The 18,894-nt window shown below is 40.1% G+C and overlaps 1 protein-coding gene across 2 annotated transcripts; it reads right to left on the reverse strand.

Moving 5' to 3' along the window:
- Window positions 1–744: 744 nt before the first annotated feature.
- znf593 (zinc finger protein 593) lies at window positions 745–18,335 on the reverse strand. 2 transcript variants are annotated; one of them, XM_084310224.1, is made up of 4 exons: window positions 18,258–18,335; window positions 14,932–15,140; window positions 5,999–6,061; window positions 745–1,167 (listed from the first exon to the last, which is right to left on the reverse strand). In XM_084310224.1, the coding sequence occupies exons 2-4, from the start codon at window positions 15,129–15,131 to the stop codon at window positions 1,038–1,040; spliced, it is 393 nt and encodes a 130-aa protein (XP_084166350.1). In that variant the 5' UTR covers window positions 15,132–15,140; window positions 18,258–18,335; the 3' UTR covers window positions 745–1,037. The 2 variants fall into 2 exon arrangements, with proteins under 2 accessions (XP_084166350.1, XP_084166351.1); XM_084310225.1 differs by having other exon boundaries at window positions 18,287–18,324.
- Between the last annotated feature and the right edge of the window lie 559 nt (window positions 18,336–18,894).

The raw sequence follows: 18,894 nt of genomic DNA on the forward strand, positions 1-18,894 counted from the left end.
TGTTGATTAAAAAAATTCGAGAAAAGAGTTTGATGAATAAATCCATGGCCTGGGATCATCCTGCTTTTCTTTCTTATTTGGTTGATGAGTTATGCATCAATAACGACCACCGTTTCTGATATAAATGAGTTTCAAGCAACATTTTCACAACTGATCTAAAATCAGGATATGATTTTAAATTCCTCATGTATGATTGCAAACATATAAAAACACATTTCATTCATGTTTCTACCTTGTTTAGTCAAAAAGATATGCACTTAAATAGATTTTCAGCCTGGCGCTGGCGGCCATGTTGGATTTCTCAATTTTGAAGCCTTATTTGACATTTTTGAGCTTGGTATACAGGAGATTTGAATTCAGCACCCCTTAATACCCCTAGAAATGTTGTGTACCAAAAATAAACACGAAATGCCTTCAGGGTTATGATTTTCTGAAAATTGACCCTGTCTAATTCTTTATCCCTTTATCTGCGTGGTTAGTCATGAACCACAATGATATGTTTTTCTACCAAACATAACCATCGGTATTTTCTGTAGCCCACTCTCCCATAAAACTATTCAGTTTTTGAACAGAAATAAGGGATTAGCTGCTCTGGCTATCTGAGATTTTAATAACGTTACATTACATGAATAGAGAGGATTTCAATTATTTGACTAGTTCAAAACAATTGCACACAGCAAAATGTTATAATCCTGACTGGTACATTGTCAAAATCTTAAAAAGAGAAATGCAGGACAGCTTCCACTCATTTTCTTTAGTTTATTATCATCTGCGAGTTTACAATTTTCTCTACACAAGACATATTTACACAACAAGATGCATGTTGCACAATGATATCCAATATAAAGGCAAGGTATTCTTGATTGTGGTTCAAGGCCTGAGGCTTCAAATTGAGTCATATTTAGGTTAAAGATGAAAGATATCTCTTACAAAAGGCAATTAATGACACATCAACCATTTGGAAAAGGGCAACAGAGACATATCTGGTAGTGTAAATGCATCTGTAATTGAGTCAGTCAGTCTGTTAAAATGGTCCGTTAATCCATGTCCTCTTCAATAGGCTGTGTCTTCACTTCAACGGCTTTCTTCGGGGGGATGTAGGAGCCCATACCTGCTGCCCTATCTGCCTCTGCGTGGCTATAAGGTTCCTCTCTGAGAAGCTTCAGCCTGGATGGAGAGAAAGGTGACCAATGACACTCGTGAGTCATCCTATGGGATTCACTAAAAACTTGGTATTTCATGTGGGTATATAATTTATGAGATACCAATGTTTTCAATATACCTAATGGAATTATGCAAAAGTTGGTTCTGATGAAGCAATATGATTGGCCCAAGAGCCGTTTGTTATTTGCTATTAACATCACTGCTAGGAGTTGCTTAGCAACACATACTGTGTGTATATATTAGTGCCGTCAATCGATTAAAATATTTAACTCGATTAATCGCATGATTGTCCATAGTTAACTCGCGATTAATCGCATTTTTTTTTTCCTTAAACGGATCTTTTTCAAGTTCCAAGTTTTAATACTCTTATCAACATGCGAGTCAACAAATGCTTGCTTTATGCAGCCATTTAACACAAAAGGATGACCCTCATGCATTGCAAATTTGCATCAAATTCAAAACAAAGTGATGCACAAAATAACTTAAGAAAATAATAATTTAAAACAATGAATAAAGTGTGCATGAAATAATAGGGGAAAGAAAACGTTAGGAACTTGTTACATTCACACACACAAGGGCTGATTAATCACACCCCCCCCCTCTCTCCCTCACACACACACTCTCCCAGCTCTCTCTCTTTTGCCCCTTCCTCATCTCTCTCACCCCCCTCTCTCTCTATATCTCTCACACACACACACACACACACACACACACACACACACACACACACACTTCAGAAACAAACATAGTATCAATGAGAGCATCAATAATACACCGGAGTGAAGGCTAGTAAAAAAAAAAAAAAAAAAAAGACAGGGAAAGTAAAAAAAATTATAATAATCTTGAGTTAAAAAAAATAGTGGCGTTAATAGAATCGGGCGTTAACGCGTTAATATCGCGTTAACTTTGACAGCCTTAGTATATATATATATATTAAGGCCGGGCCGTTAACGCCGTTACCGGGCTAAGTTAACGGCGGACTCTTATCGCGCGATAAAATAATTAATTAATTATAAAACGTTAATCTATTCTCAAAGTTGGGTCTGGGAGCCAATTACATTAGCTGATGTACATAGAGGACGGGCCTCTTATAATAATAAAAAAAAAAATGTGTGCCGTGATATAGAATGAGATAAACTCTTGCCAATGCAAATGAAGTGCTGCCTTTCTCTACCGTTCCCACTACACTGACTACATTAACGTTAGGTAACGTTGTCATCATAGCTAGATCTGTGGTGTCGGCTGGATGACGTTGGCTTCGTTTGCAAACGCTAGTTAACGTTCGCTATCTATATGGCGTTGGCAGGCAGGGCTGGCGTTGTCCAGTTGACATTACAGATCATGATGCTATGATAGCGTTAGCTAAAGCTATTGCCTGCATGTCAACTCGATTCGACTCAGGTAGAGTCGAGAAGGTACCACACGCAAAATGGTCTGTTGCATTTTGGAAACGGGAGATGGGCTCATGGTGTAATGGGCCACCTGGCCTGAGAAACGTAAGGAGGAGGAAAGAAAAAGTAAGGACTTACTTCTGGTCATTATTTGGGTAGAACACACATATTTTGAATGCCTTCGGCAGACTTCAAATGAGCCATTTTAATCTAGATTAACTCCAGGGTTGCAGATAGATTAAAAAAAGTAATATGCCCACCTCTATATATATATTAGGGATGCTCGATATTGGCTTTTTTACCGATACCGATATTCCGATATTGTCCAACTCTTAATTTCGATACCGATACCAACCGATACCGATATATGCAGGGTTTCCCCCCCAAAAAAACTGAATAATTTCAGGTAATTAATAATTTCACTGGATGCATTCAAAAGGCTTTCTAAATGTAAGCATTATCTGTGCAAAATATGATAATTAAAAAAGTAAAAATTAACATTACATATCTCTTGTTGTTGAATTAAACCAACATGCATACTTTTGACAATAAATAAAATAAGAATTGGTTCTTACTTGCTTGCCTGGGTAAATAAAGGTTAAATAAGTGTTAAAAAAAAAAAAAAAAAAAAAAAAAAATCCGATACCGATATTTTCCGATATCACATTTTACTGCCGATATCGGCCGATAATATCGGTCGGCCGATAATATCGGACATCCCTAATATATATATATATATATATATATATATATATACACACACACACACACACACACACACACACATACATACATATACACAGTGTTGCTAGAAAGTATGTAAACCCCTTTGGAATAGTACATTTTTCAAATATTTCACACATTAATCTTTATTATATCTTCGTCCAAGATACATGTCATGATTGAAGGAAAACAAAGTTTGAATATATTTGGATTATCTACTAAATACAATTAGTGATGCACGATATATCGGCCGATATGGCAGTTTTTTTTTGTTTTTTTACACATCGGTATCGGTCCGATATCAAGATAGGGCCGATAGTATTAAAAAAAGAAAAAAAATCTTTAAATTCTTTATTTTTTTTATTTATTTTTTACATGTTTTGACCTTAAATAGTTTCAAAATATCAGTCATTTCTAAAAATAAGTTACAAAAGTATAATATTTATAAAAAAAAAAAAAAAAAAACGTTTTGGAAAATAGCTCTTTATTTGATTATCATAAAAAAGTGTTTTATATACAGAGAAATCAACATCGGTAAATATCGGTATCGGCCAGAACAGCAATATTAATATCGGTTATCGGTATCGGCCACAATTTTCACATCGGTGCATCACTAAATACAATGATTAAACATGAAATATCTTAGTGTGCATAAGTATGTGAACCCTTGGGATCCAGCAGCTGCTGGCACCGACCTATGGCTTCAACTAAACCTTTCCCAGACCTTTCCTAGAGTTGAATACTAGTCTCTTGCATGTGCTTTGATTGATTCAGTTCACTGACATTTTAGGGATTTCTTGCATGAAGAACTCACTACAACTACAGTATTTCAAAGTGTCCCAACACTCCCAGTGTCATCTCAGACCATCCATAATGCTACATGTCTTCTCATTTAACCACTATTATGCATTTCTGCTTGAATATTTAGAATTGTTGCCTTGCTGCCTAACTCCTTTGGCATGGCTAAAGGTCATGGAGCACATGACCTGTCATTCCTCCATCGAATTTGAAAGTAAAAACTAGGGATGTCCGATATTATCGGCCGATATCGGCAGTAAAATGTGATATCGGAAAATATCGGTATCGGTAAAAAAAAAAAAAAAAAAAAACAATAACAATTTTTTTTTTAACATTTATTTAACCTTTATTTACCCAGGCAAGCAAGTAAGAACCAATTCTTATTTTATTTATTGTCAAAAGTATGCATGTTGGTTTAATTCAACAACAAGAGATATGTAATGTTAATTTTTACTTTTTTAATTATCATATTTTGCACAGATAATGCTTACATTTAGAAAGCCTTTTGAATGCATCCAGTGAAATTATTAGTTACCTGAAATTATTCCGTTTTTTGGGGGGGAAACCCTGCATATATCGGTATCGGTTGATATCGGTATCGGTATCGGTATCGAAATTAAGAGTTGGACAATATCGGAATATCGGTATCGGTAAAAAAGCCAATATCGAGCATCCCTAGTAAAAACATATAATTCACAGATTTCCTCGTAATGGCAAGGTCACCAGGACCAGAGGCACAGAACGCAGCCCACAGAAATTACACTCCATCACCATGCATAATGATAGGTATGGTGTTATAATGGTGGATGACAATGTGAATAACACACCACTTCAAAATATTTTTTGAGCCAAAAGATACACCCTTTTTAGTTATTTTTTATCAACTTTTGATATGCTGGTCCAGAAAATATTCTTCCAGTGGACTACGGAATACATTTTGAATGGACATGCGAGTCGAAACTTGATAGTTTTGGCCATAACAAGGTGTGTTATTCACATCACTTTCTAGCAACACAATTTCACTGGAATTATGTTGCTAGGGAACAGTTTGGACCCAAATGTATTTCCGGTCAACTATTGCAAACATTGCAACAGGAAATAAACCTGGGTCCTTTTTACAATGTTATTGTTGTCACTAGGGCTGACCTTCGAATATTTTTTTTGGAATTCGAAGCTTCTGGGCCAAGATTCGATTTTAATTCGAAGCTTAAGAGATAATAAAAAATAATAATAATGAATATTAATTTCTTTTTTAGAATTTTTTTTTTATGTTGTGGGACTTGTACAGCACTTTGTTCAACAGCAGTGCTATAAAGTTTAAACTTTTTTAAATCTTGACAAACAAAACACTTTGCTTTCATGAAATATTGTAAGCAGTCATTTGAGGCTTTATAAAAGCAGCACAATGAACACAAATCTGTCAGTGCCGAGTCCGACCTCATCTTAAATAACAAACAGCATTGCTTGTTGTAGTTAACAAAGAGTTGATTTTGCACACAAAAATTTAAATAATTTTTTTTTTTAAATAATCGAATTTATTTTCATATTCGAATCCCATGCCCATCGAACGAAGCTTCAAAGTATTTAAGACAGCCCTAGTTGTCACTTTGAAACCGTCTATAGAGCTGAATTAACACTTCATCAAAACTTGATTTATCAAGTGTTTTTATTTACAATATGAAATCGCACACAATTCTAATTCTATGAAATCAGCTACGTGAGTTAAAAAAAACAAAAAAAGCAATAGAACACTCTGGGTTGTGTTATAACAAATACCTTTTAACACACTCCCTCTTGAGTTCTATTGCTTAACTGAATTACAATGAAAGTCCAGGAATTTCCACTTTGTCTCCACATACACAGAAATGTCCACATACTGACGTATATGACTGCAAGTTAATAGTTAGGATATGGGATCTTACCGTTTTTTGTGCACTTTCGTTTTAAAGTGGTCTTTCAAGGATTTCATATCCACAAAATATCTCCTGCAAGATATAAAAAGGTTGCTTTAATGATTATCAAGCATATTTCAGTCCTACTTAGAATATTGATAGTGCTTGTGATATAAATTATGACATCATAAACCCTCTACATTTGTAGTTGTTCCAAGCTTAATCCACATTACTCACCACCAACATTGCCATTTGCTGATATTTTGTATTCAGAATGGAAAACCGGCCTTGTTTTCTTGATCCTCCAATCACAACTGTCGCTTCCCTAGGGGGAACTTCCCTCGAGGGGCAACAGTTGTGATTGGAGGATTGAGAAACGAGGGCATGGTTTGAGATAGGTCCATTGGACCCAGGGCATAAGGGTGATGGTCTCCTGGATTTTCTTTTCATACCCACAGTGCAAACTGTTTTGCATTTCAGCAGCTGAATCCACTTTTCTTTTTGCTCCAGGCTTTGACTGTTCCTGACCAACATTTTCCTCACTTCTAGAGCCAAAGAGTCAAAGAAGAGCCAAAGGTCTGAGTTTACAAGTAAAGTGAACAGCTCTATCCTGCTCCCTCAAGATAATGAATATCAGCTTGGCTGTACTGTACAGCAATCGAAGATCAAGGACATGTTACAATACAAAAGCGTCCATTGAATTGAAATTGACACCAGCCAAATGTTGGTTGTATGAAACAGTCAGTGTCACAGTGTGAGGTTGGGTGAAAACAAATGCTCGGGGAGCTCCAGTAGCTCACCACGTACCGCGAGTGCTATTTCAGCGCCGTGGACAACCGCGCTCGCGCGGATCTGGGGCTGAGCGCGTTCGAATCCCGGACGGCAGCCGTGCCTTTCCCAGAGTGTCTTTCCCCCCCCATCTGAACCCTTTCAGCCTGCTTCTGTCGGTCGAACTTGACCAAGTATGAATGCGAAGAAAAAAGCGATAAACGCTAAAAGAACCAGGTGACTGGTCAAAGTTTTAAAAAAAAGAAAACAAATGCTCACTAATTGGGCATGACGTAATGTAAAGACGTGAAATAAGTTTGTTGTATTCATTATTACACTAGCTTGGTCGCGCCGATGGCACAAAGTATCAATGTTCAGTCAATCATTTGTGCAATGTTTATACCCCAGCATTTTGCATATGGCTTTTCCTCAAACTGAGCTACACAATCTGACAGTGCAGGTGACTGGCCATGCAAACATTAAGTGACTTGACAGGTAACTTCAATTAGGGAAACCCTTAGGAACCCTAATTTTTACATGACAGGCAGTACTCGAGTTGAGGGGGGATGGCATCCCCCCTGAAATAAAAATGGTCAATATCATCCCCCTTCTAAAATGGCCATCCCCCCTTCCCCTCCTTTGTCATTTTATCAATGAACATGGTATTACTGCTATTTTAGGGTGATCAAACATCCTCTTTTGCCAGGACATGTCCTCTTTTCACACCTTGTCCGGGGGTGTCCCGTTTTTTGTTTTATAAATTCATGAAAATGTCCGGGTTTCAAAGATCTGCGGTGCATAAAAAGACGCTCGCCTGACATATCGTCATGTAACTCGAGAACCGAGGCGTGGAATTGGTCGAGTGAGGTGGCATTTGAACGGCAACAAATAGATCTTTCAAACGGTGTATTATATATTATAAATGCAGCGCCGAGCCGCTACACGCTCGCAAAGTGCCGTGACTTGCGTGCGTTCCGCGCATGGACGGCCCGACGCAGTACCCCACCTGTTAACACATTGACCGCCGGGGATTAGCCTCATCCTTAGCAGCTGACGCCAGCACTGTAAACGGTGGGAGTCGCTCACCTTGTTTGCAGGGCTATAACCATTTAAATATTATAGCTATATATGCAATACTATGGCCCATTTGACATTGTGCATCTATCGTTCAAGATGTGGAAAAGGAATATTTTTTCCATCCATACGTTATCGTTTTATACCGTGGTGAATATAAGTGTTTTTAGAGTGGTCTGGGGTAATTCCTGGAAGGCTAGTAATGACCCACGACGCATATTATACTTAATCCATTGGCATTTTGTCCCTATACACGCTACAATAAAAAATTCAAATGCATATGATCGGTATATTATGTTCCATCATGCATGCGTGAAAGGGGGGGGGGGGGGGGGGGAGGGGTCGTTTATAATTAATTGATTGTCAATAACGGCATTCGTTAGTACAACAGCATACGTTGATCAGAGCGATGGCTGTGAGAACAAGGCACAATCAAGCTGAAATTAACGTTAGATTGCTCTTACCTGTGGCCGATATATTCCAATTATTATTTGAAAACTTCTATGAGATGGGGAGAGTGGTGTAGGCAGCCATTGACAAGATTAGTCCTATTTTGTATTTTCTGTATACTTTTGAATATATTTTTGTAGTATTAGGTTATAATTAGGGATGCACGATAATTATCGGGCCGATATCAGCAATTATGACGTCATCCCGATAACATTATTGATAGCTCCGATAATATATAATACTTTTTTTTAGGGGTGCACAATATTGATTTTTTTACCCCGATACCAATAACCTTGTGCTCCTCAAGACCGATACCGATATTTATTGTATTATGAAAAAAAAAATTTAATGTATATTCCTGTAGTTTTGACCTAACCAGATTTATCATGACATGAGCGTTACTACTATGAACAAAACAAAGCCAAGACAACAGTTTTGACTGATAAAGTGACCATATTTATTTTTCCAAATAAATATAATTTGAATCAGAAAATTCACAATCCGTCAATAACTTATAATACATCCAACCTAACAAGTCACCTGCAACATCACCACCGCTACGATGGTGTGTTAAAAGCCTACGACGACGCGCGAGCAGCTAAAGCTGCTGTGAATCCAAAGCTACAAAGGAACCTGCAGCGCTTGTAGGGGTGGGAATCACCAATTTCATCACGATACGATATGATATCGATTCTTTGGACAACGATACGATATTTGCAGATATCACAAAGTCTGCCACGATACGATTCAGGTGCCTGCGATCGATATGAGGCGATATTATCAGTAACACACACACACACACACACACACACACACACAGAATGCCCACTCCCCAGTCCCCCACAGAAAGGTAGACTGCCCAGTGCCCCCACCCCTGCTTTTTCCCAAGTCCCCTCTCCTCTCTCCTCTCATGGTTAGCTGCTTAGCTTAGTTAGCTCACGCTAACACAACGTTAATTTCGGTATTTAACGCGACGTGGGCATAAAGGAATGGCGAGGATGGAAAGCATGTTAGATGCATTTAACCCCTTGTGGGGGAAAAAACAACAGGCACTTATTTCGGGCAAAATAGGCGGACTCTGAAGCAATACCATCTAACGTCTACACAGAGAGCTGCGCTGAGCTAATGTTGTTGTTCCGGCCGGGCGGATATGCTCACGAGGGGATTTTCAAAATAACAGTATCGCAATATGAATCTATCTTTTTACGTTGCATCGATCCTATTTGATTATTGATAATAGATCGATATATCGATCTGGATCGATGTATCGTCCCACCCCTAAGCGCTTGTACCTATTGACGAGGCGTTTGCTAAATTACCGTAAAGAAGTTTGACAGAAATGACCCAAGGGCTCAAGCCGCTAGCTTTTAAGCAGTGCTTGGTGGTGCAAATTAACCTGGCTACTACGGAGCAATACGTATTCAACCAAGGGTTGCATCCAGGGTTTCCGTTAGAATTTTTTTTTGCAGGTCTGAGTGTCCGGTAGATTTCAATCTACCGGACAAATGGGATAAATTCCGGTCAGAGTTTATTGAGCTTAAAAACAATTGATAGACCTATATAAAGAATGACATCATCAAGGCATTTATAATATTTTAACTTAAAACTAGGCTACTTTTGCGTATCAGTCATTAATATATTCCAAATAAAATAAGTCCCTCGAGACTTCGTGCTGCTGCTGCCGACTTGAGGTGTCGGTGGGCAGTCTGCCCGACCTTAATAAACAGCAGTCTGTTATAATCACATTTTTATGAGCTAACTAATTCCGTTATATTGGACATTTGTATTAATTATATCAAGCGAAGAACTGAGAAATTTGGCACCGCTGTGTCAGCGCGAGCTGGCTGCTGATATATTTACGTGAAGCATGGAGCACTTGGAGCAGGCAGAGCAGAGCAGTGGTGTCAGCAGCGCCCCCACCCAACAGCTGAATTGCCAATGGCTGAATTGGAGTACTGCACCCTGCCAAGCCATGCTTCACGTAAATATATCAGCAGCCAGCTCGCGCTGACAGCAGGATGTCATTATTAGACCGGCTGCTTGGTGAGATTGTTTCGTTCATCGCATAGGCTATATAATTTTAGCCTATTTTAATACAATTCAAATAATCTAATTGTGTTTAGAGGGAATTATTTTCACCGGACATTATGACCGGAGAGATTAAATATGTCGGACTTCAACAGATTTTGCCAGTCAAATACCGGTAATTACCGGCTAACGGAAACGCTGGTTGCATCACAGTCATGAAAGGGGCTAGATTTGCAGCAGCTTTAGCTGCTCGCGCGTCGTCATAGGCTTTTAACACACCATCGTAGCGGTGGTGATGTTGCAGGTGACTTGTTAGGTTGGATGTATTATAAGTTGTTGCCCTTTTCCCTCCTCGTGGATCTTCTGCATTGCATTTGTTACAAATAGCAAGCAAACTTTTTTCCTCTGAAACTATTCCCACACTACTGACGCCATCTTTGTTTACATCCGCGCTGCTTCTGAAACTTACGTGGCTACGTCACAGCCAAGAAAGGGAGCGCTGGATTTGTGTAAAACGCCCTCTTCCTAAACCACACGCTATCAGTCGTACCACAGTACTGGCAAAACGGGAGGAGCCTACAGTAAAAACAAACGCCCTTCATCCCAATTCACCCACACCGCATTTCTTTTTACCAAAAAATATATTATATTATCGGAGCTATCAATAACGTTATTGGGATGACGTCATAATTGCAGATATCGGCCCCATAATTATCGTGCATCCCTAATTTTTTTGTTAAAAAAATCCGGTGTGGGTGGATTGGGATGAAGGGCGTTTGTTTTTACTGTAGGCTCCTCCCGTTTTGCCAGTACTGTGGTACGACTGATAGCGTGTGGTTTAGGAAGACGGAGTTTTTCACAAATCCAGCGCACCCTTTCTCATGCCCGGCTGTGAAGTAGCCACGTAAGTTTCAGAAGCAGCACAGATGGTAAACAAAGATGGCGTCGTCGAACTTTTTCAAAGTTTCAGAGGAAAACAGTTCGCTTGCTATTTGTAACAAATGCAGAAGTTCCACGAGGAGGGAAAGGGGCAACAAGCTATAACGCATCCAACATAATAAGTCACCTGAAACATCACCACCGCTACGATGGTGTATTAAAATACGACGCCGAGCAGCTAAAGGCTAAGCTAATCCAGAGCCAGCTGCAAAAGGAGCCGGCGGCGTGTAGTCTTTTACCAACAAACTTGCAGTTTGACGAGGCGTTTGCAAAATTAAAGACATTTGACAGAGATGATTTGTTTGGTTTATTTAATCCTTTTTGAGGCGTGCTGTCCTATAAATGCCAAGTAATAGTTGTTTCATGGACCAAGACCACAACAGTCTCCTCTCCTATAGCGTCAAATGTTTTATCTGCTGACAAAGCACAATACCTGTTGGTTTTTAGTTCACTTATTGTTCAGGGAAACACATTGTTAATGACATTGACGGATTGTGAATTTTGTGATTGACTCAAATTATATTTATTTGGAAAAATAAATATACTCACTTTATTTGAAGAGTCAAAACTGTTCTCTTGGCTTTGTTTTGTTCATAGTAGTAACGCTCATGTCATGATAAATCTGGTTAGGTCAAAACTACAGGAATATACATAAAAAAAAAATTATAATACAATAAATATATATATATTATCGGTTATCGGTATCGACCTTGAGGAGCAGAAAGTTATCGGTGTCGGGGTCAAAATCAATATCGTGCACCCCTAGTTATAATTGGATAGGAACCTTTGTGCGGTAGGAACCTTGATGTGTGACGGGAGGGAGCTAAACCAATCAGAGAGGGTCTTCGCTGTAAGCAGGCTAGCCAATCAGAGCGTCTTCGCAACCTGCGGCTACGAAAAAAAAATCACACACGTCATATCGTCTTCATTATTTATAACTAACCTAAGATCTCATGATTACAACTAACATAACAATTTTGATATTTGTTTTTCTAAGCAATTTCAATTAGCATTTGATGCCCTGTTAAATAACTAACTTTGGGAATGGTAAGATCAAATATTTGTATTTGAACTGCAATAAAATGATGAATCAATATTTCTTTTCCTCCTTTTTTTCAGAAGTGGTTATTGTTTAATTTACATAATGATTTAATTAATCACAATTGAAAATCAACCCTTTAGATACCAGTTTTGATACCTACAAGACCATAGACTTCCATTACAACCACTTTTGACCCTAACTGTAAGAGCAGTGGTGCCATGGCAGGCCGGGCGGGGACAGACTCAAATTCTGAGGTGCCAAACATCCATAATAACATCATGCATGTTGTTTTAGAAGTTTATTGTCTTTGTGCTTACAATAATCAAAAGGTACGGTACACAGTTGGTCTCACCCTCTGTGCCATTATCAGCACAAATTATGTCCCCATATGATAAAAATTCCCCCTCCCCATGGCTGCAGATCCCGGGGGGGCATGTCCCCCCCAAATTGGAAAAATATGAATAATATGTGCTAGTATCAAGAGTAGTCTATATACTCCCGCTCTGTAATTCTAGTTTCAAAATACTCCTAAAAGCTTAATTTGCTTATTAAAATCATTCAAATGTTCTACACAATGCCCCCGGAACCCCCTACTCTGCGTCCCCCCCAAACTTGTCATGAGATCTGCAGCCCTGACCATCCCCCCTGTTTTTTCACAACTGAGTACTGATGACAGGTCACCTGAAAATGCAATCACGTGTCAGATTGCATAACTCAGTTTGAGGAAACGATTATAAGGGGGGCGACAGTGGCTCAGGAGGTAGAGCAGTCATCTGGTAATCAGAAGGTTCCCGGTTTAATTCAGGCTCCTCCTGGCAGCATGTCAAAGTGTCCTTGAGCAAGACACTTGGTCGCCTCCACCATCAGTGTGAATGGGTGAATGTGAGGCATAACACCCCTTCCTGACAGGGAGCGACGCGAGCGAGCGTGATTGCGAAAATGATTCAAATGTATTCGTTTCAATCAGACTATCCTGACCTACCGCGAGCGACAGCGAACTGAGCGGCGATGTCGTTCCCCCCTCAAATATTCGCTCGCTGTGTCTCTAGTTGAGCGATTACTTGGCAGAGTCCCGCCCCTAAACACTTTTTATTGGTCAAGAATTGCAGGCTGCTTTGCCCCCGTTAACACACACACAGACACACTCGGACACGCGCCGCCTCATATCAGGACAGTGTCGCGCACGATTTCGTCTCCAGTTCGCTCGCTCGCTGCCTGTCAGGAACCGGTGTAAGTTGTAAAGCGCTTTGGATATAAATAAAATTAATAAATATAAATCCAGTCCGGTCCATATAAACATTTCTATAAAAAATTGTGCAAGGTAGTGCATAACAACAAAGAAAGTAATTTCACATCTTTACATTACGTCATGCCAAACTGGCAAACATTTGTTTTACAGTAGGTTGAGCACAGTAGAGGTTTATAGAGGTAGAGGCAGGGTTTCCGTTAGAAAAAATTGTTGCCGGTCTCCGTGACCTGCAAGATTTCAACTACCGGACAAATGAGATTAATTCCGGTCATAGTTTATTGAGCTTTAAAACAATTGATAGGCAGGCTCATGTCATCCTCAAGGCATGTAGATTTATAATATTATTACTTAAAACTAGGCTACTTTTGCGTATACAGTCATTAATATATTCCAAATAAAATAAGTCCCTCGATACTCCGTCTCCGTGCTGCTGCTGACTTGAAATAAAATAGACCGCGTATGTGGCAGTCGGTCCGACACTGAACAGCAGTCTGTTATAATCACATTTTTATGAGCTAACGAATTCCGTTATATTGGACATTTGTATTAATTATATCAAGCGAAGAACTGAGAAAGCAGAGAGACTGCAACATTATCGTGGTTTGCGTGACTACTCTCTCCACCTCAATGTCACGCGGTCGAAAAGGGCGCTTGTCTATTGGACAGTGGAAATGTGTGTGTGGCTGCGATCCTGTGTGTGCGCGCGCGCGCGTGTGTGTGTGTCTGTGTGTGTACTGCGGAGCCCAGATCAGCGGAGCCGAGTTTTGACATGGCATTGATCCATTGTTCTATTGAAGCACACCACCATCCTCTCGCTAAACAACTTGTAGACCACGGTGTTTTTATGAGTGCCCACAAGTAGCCGTTTTAATAATATAATAAGCCGCGCGCCTCGGTAATAATAATAAGCCGCGTTTTTTCTTCCTTCTTCCCAAGATGCACAGACATAGAGAGAGAGAGAGATAGATAGATAGATAGATAGATAGATAGATAGATAGAGAGATTAGATGCAGTGTGCTTGTTTTGCAGTGAGTGCTGCGAGCAGTGGTAATAATAATCACTTCCTATATTTGGTTCGCGTTTGGTCCGATGAAGCGAACCGAGACCTACGTTTTTAAAGCTCTCGCTGACAACGTCGTTGTCATTATTAGAAGCAACGAGGAAACAAATGTAATGATCGTTTCGTTCATCGCATAGGCTATTTAATTTTAGCCTATTTTAATACAATTCAAATAATCAAATTGTGCTTAGACTCAGGGAATTATTTTCACCGGACATTAAGACCGGAGAAATTAAATATGTCGGACTTCAGGAGATTTTGCCGGACAAATACCGGTAATTACCGGCTAACGGAAACGCTGGGTAGAGGGTATACCAGCTAACTGGTATGGTAATATGAAAAAGAAAACTCACGCGCAATGTAAGCAGTAGTGCTGGGCACCTCCTGTGACATCAAAATCAACCTCCTGTTTGAGCAGCTTGGCTGCTGTCTCTGGCTTCATGTCGGAGTGGATCTGGTCTATGTCTTTGGTCCTGCGCTTTGTCTTCCATGTCTTAGCAATGTTCTTTTTCCTGTCACTTTTATGGTTTTTTATCTGTTTGGACTTCCCCATGGTGACAGGCTGAAAGAAAGAGTAAAAATAAATGTTGCGTGTCCAAGGGTATTGATTGATTGAAAATTGTATTAACAGATTGCAGAATGGGTACAATACAGTACAGCTCAATACACACAATTGTTAACACATCCTGTGCCAAAAACATTGTACAACGTGTTTCAAGGTCATGCTAATTCTGCCATTCCACGGCGTACAACGTTATTATTCATTTTTTCGCCATGGTATTCAGAATGCCCTCACCCAGTCTCGGCAGTGGGAGCCTGCACAACTCTGCAACGCTTCAATACTGCCGCCTGGTAGTGATCGGGCGAGTTACAACTGGAAATGGATCTCTGGTGATCTCCGTGTACCGGGGAAATGCATCCGGCACTCACATATTGTTGCGGGACTCTAGACACACATCGTACATATGGATCGCTGCCATAACTCAATAATCGATATGATTTGGGCGTTTATTATTATTATACAAACCGGAAATGGATCTAGTAGGTCGCCGTCAAATAAGTGGGATATTTTTCCTCCAGTCTCATCGGCGAACGGTAAGAGGACGCTGACGTCATTTTCAGCGTGAGTGTTTATTATTATTAATGCAAACTGCTCTGATCAATATATCACCCATAAAGCATTTACTGACGATCACGCAATTATAAACGACCACCCCCCCCCCCCCGTTAATCCGCGCATGATCAGTCATAACTTTTAGGATCATGTACAGTTGACATTTTTAATATAGCGTGTATTGGCAACAAACGGCAGTTGATAATCTATATATGCGTTTATGCCTATAACTCACGTTCTAGGAATTACTGCAGAAAACGATAAAAACATATTTATATTCTAGACTGTATTTTCGTATGAATCTATGAATGAAAAAGTATAACGTTCCTACATCCTGAACGATAGATAATCGATGTTGAATGGGCCATAGTAATGTCAATTTAGCAATACAATTTAAAAAGTTATAGCCCTGCAAAGAAGGTAAACATCTCCATAGGCTTAGAGTGGTGGCAGAGAGTGGTATGAGACTGGCAAACTCTGTGGCAGTTAATGTGTTAAGGGGATGCAGACCAGAGAAAGACTTCCGTCTTGTTTACATCAGGGTCCCCCATTTTCAATTCATCATAACATATATGACATACAAATAGACAGTACTGCTACATCTATACATTTATGACATACCAGATTTACAAAATACAGTACCGTTTGTGATACAAAAAAGTGTCAAAAAAAAAAGAGTATATACATTTGACGTAGAAACTGTACATTGAAGGAGGGTGGGTGGGGGGGGTCGGGTGGTTGGGTAGGTGGGGTGCTGTGGGATGGAGGGGGGGGGGGGGGGACTGTACATTGGAGGTGGTTGGGTGGGTGGGGTGGGGGGTTGGGTAGGCGGGGGGGACTGTACATTGGAATATCGACGAAACCTTACTTGGTCCCAAGAAGAGGGTCTCGTGTATTATTGGGTTAGGACATTTACTGTACATTGGAGGGGGTTGGGTTAGGACATTTACAGGGGCCAGTTTCGAATTGCAGTCTCCCGTAGGTGCTCTTTGAGAGTGGTTTTGAAAGTGGGTAGTGATTCACATTCCTTTACAGCTTTGGGTAGGGCGTTCCACATTGATGTGGCATACTTGCTAAACGTGTTTAGTCCCTTGTTTGAGCCGAATCTGTGTTTAACATGATTTGTGGAGCTCCCTCTGGTGTTGTGGTCGTGGTATTCACTGACCTTTGGGAAGTATTTTGACATGTATTGTACATGGGTACCTTAGTCGTGTAGTCTATCTTGTAGACCAGGCCCATTGCAAGTTGCTGTACTCTGTTGTCTACTCTAAGCCATCCTAGGTAGTCAAAGTGGGCAGGGGTGAGGTGGGTTTTAAGAGTTTGTTTTGTGATGTTTGTAATCTTGTTTTTAGTGCCTTTGAGGTGCTTTGGCACCATGAGGTGCAAGCATAGTCGTAGTACCCTAAATCTGTTTTAGTTTTTTGCTGCAGCCTAGTTGGTTGTTGAGTAATTTCCAAAGTTCGCAGGGTTTGTTTTTGTTTCTCAGTTGTCATTGGTGATTTTTTTTGCGGTTTTGATCATGGTGTTTACGTCATTTCTTAGTCTGTTTCTTTGAATTTTTTGTTCAACCACGTGGACTTGGAGTTCACCGTTTGAGCTTTTGGTAAGCTTCGTCTGACTTTTATGACGTTCAGAGCATTTTTTGTCTCTGGTTTTCATAGCGGTCACTCCGGTCAGTATTTCAGTGTGCATCCATGGCTCAGCGCGATTTTTAACAATGGTGGTTCTTAGGGGTGCCATGTTGTTAAGTATTGTTGTGAATTTGGTTTTGAATCCAAGCCATGTTTCTTCAACCAGTGTACCACTGAGCTCATCTGACCAGTCCATGCTCTCCAGTTCTTGGTTAAAGGCCTCTCTAGAGTAGGTTTTGAGATCCCTAGATGTGACTGTTTTGTGACAGCAGGCCTTTTGTTTTAGCTTTTTGCGTGTACAGAAAATCATATAATGATCACATGCTATCACCCCTTTGTTGGAGATCATAGACTTGTCAGAGGTCAGAATGAGGTCAATGGTGGTTTGTGTTGAATCACATACCCTTGTGGGTTGGGTGATTCGCTGGCTGAAACCGTGCAGATCACAAAACCTACTGAAGGCCTTGAAGACGGGTGCTGCTTTATCCGTGTTCCAGTCCCCGATCAGAATATTTTCTACACCTTGGCTTCCACCCCAGCTAAACACCCATCCAGTGTGTCATAGAAGCCACTCTGTTCTGGCGGTCTATTGTGCCTACTACTAGTACTGATTTCGCCCTTGCGGCATTATTATCCAGAGACTGATTAAACACACACCTGAGATGCGTCCCCTATTTTGGAACACAAACACATACACACACACGGAAAACGAAGTATCGATGTATCAACAATGTATCTGAATTAATCACAAAGTTATGACTGTACACATGTGGTGCTAACCAACGAGCTACATCGCTGCTATTATTAAACTGCACACAAACATGACCACACTAACATTACGTTTCGTCAGCTAACATTACACGCGTATCTATAAAACAAGTTTGACATACTTTATCCTCATCACAGAACGGTAAAATATCGTATTTATAATTACCAAAAGCTTTGCTGTTGGTGTTCGCTTACCTTTCCACGTGTAGCAGAAAAACACGTTTTATTTCCGGGTCAAGAAAATGATAATAGCGCTCACTGGCTACTTCCGCCAGCCACAGGACACTTCTGCCGCTGACAGGACACGCTCGCTGATTGGCGGAAAGTACGGAAGTATCTCTTCTTCTTCTGATTTTTATTGGCGGTTGGCACTAACGTTTTGGTGCATTACCGCCACCTACTGAAATGGAGTGTGGATCTAGATGGATTATGCACATGATAATCACTATTGTCTACTGCTCTATATCCTACCACTCAAACCTGTACTATTTAGAAAATTAAAAATGGCCCTATACCCCACATTCCCTGAGCTCAGTTGCAACACTTCTCTCACCTCCAGCTTGATGTGGTCTCTCTCCAACCTTTCTTTGAGGATCTGTCTCTCTTGTTTGTATTTGCTACACTCCACTAACACATGCTCCACTGTTTTGATTGATTGATTGACAACTTTATTAACAGATTGCAGAATGGGTACAATACAGTACAGCTCAATACACACAATTGTTAAGGGGATGCAGACCAGAGAAAGACTTTCGTCTTGTTTACATCAGGGTCCCCCATTTTCAATTAATCATAACATATAT

This window comes from Notolepis coatsorum, assembly GCF_963971535.1.
Source record: "Notolepis coatsorum genome assembly, chromosome: 3".
Lineage (NCBI taxonomy): Eukaryota > Metazoa > Chordata > Actinopteri > Aulopiformes > Paralepididae > Notolepis > Notolepis coatsorum.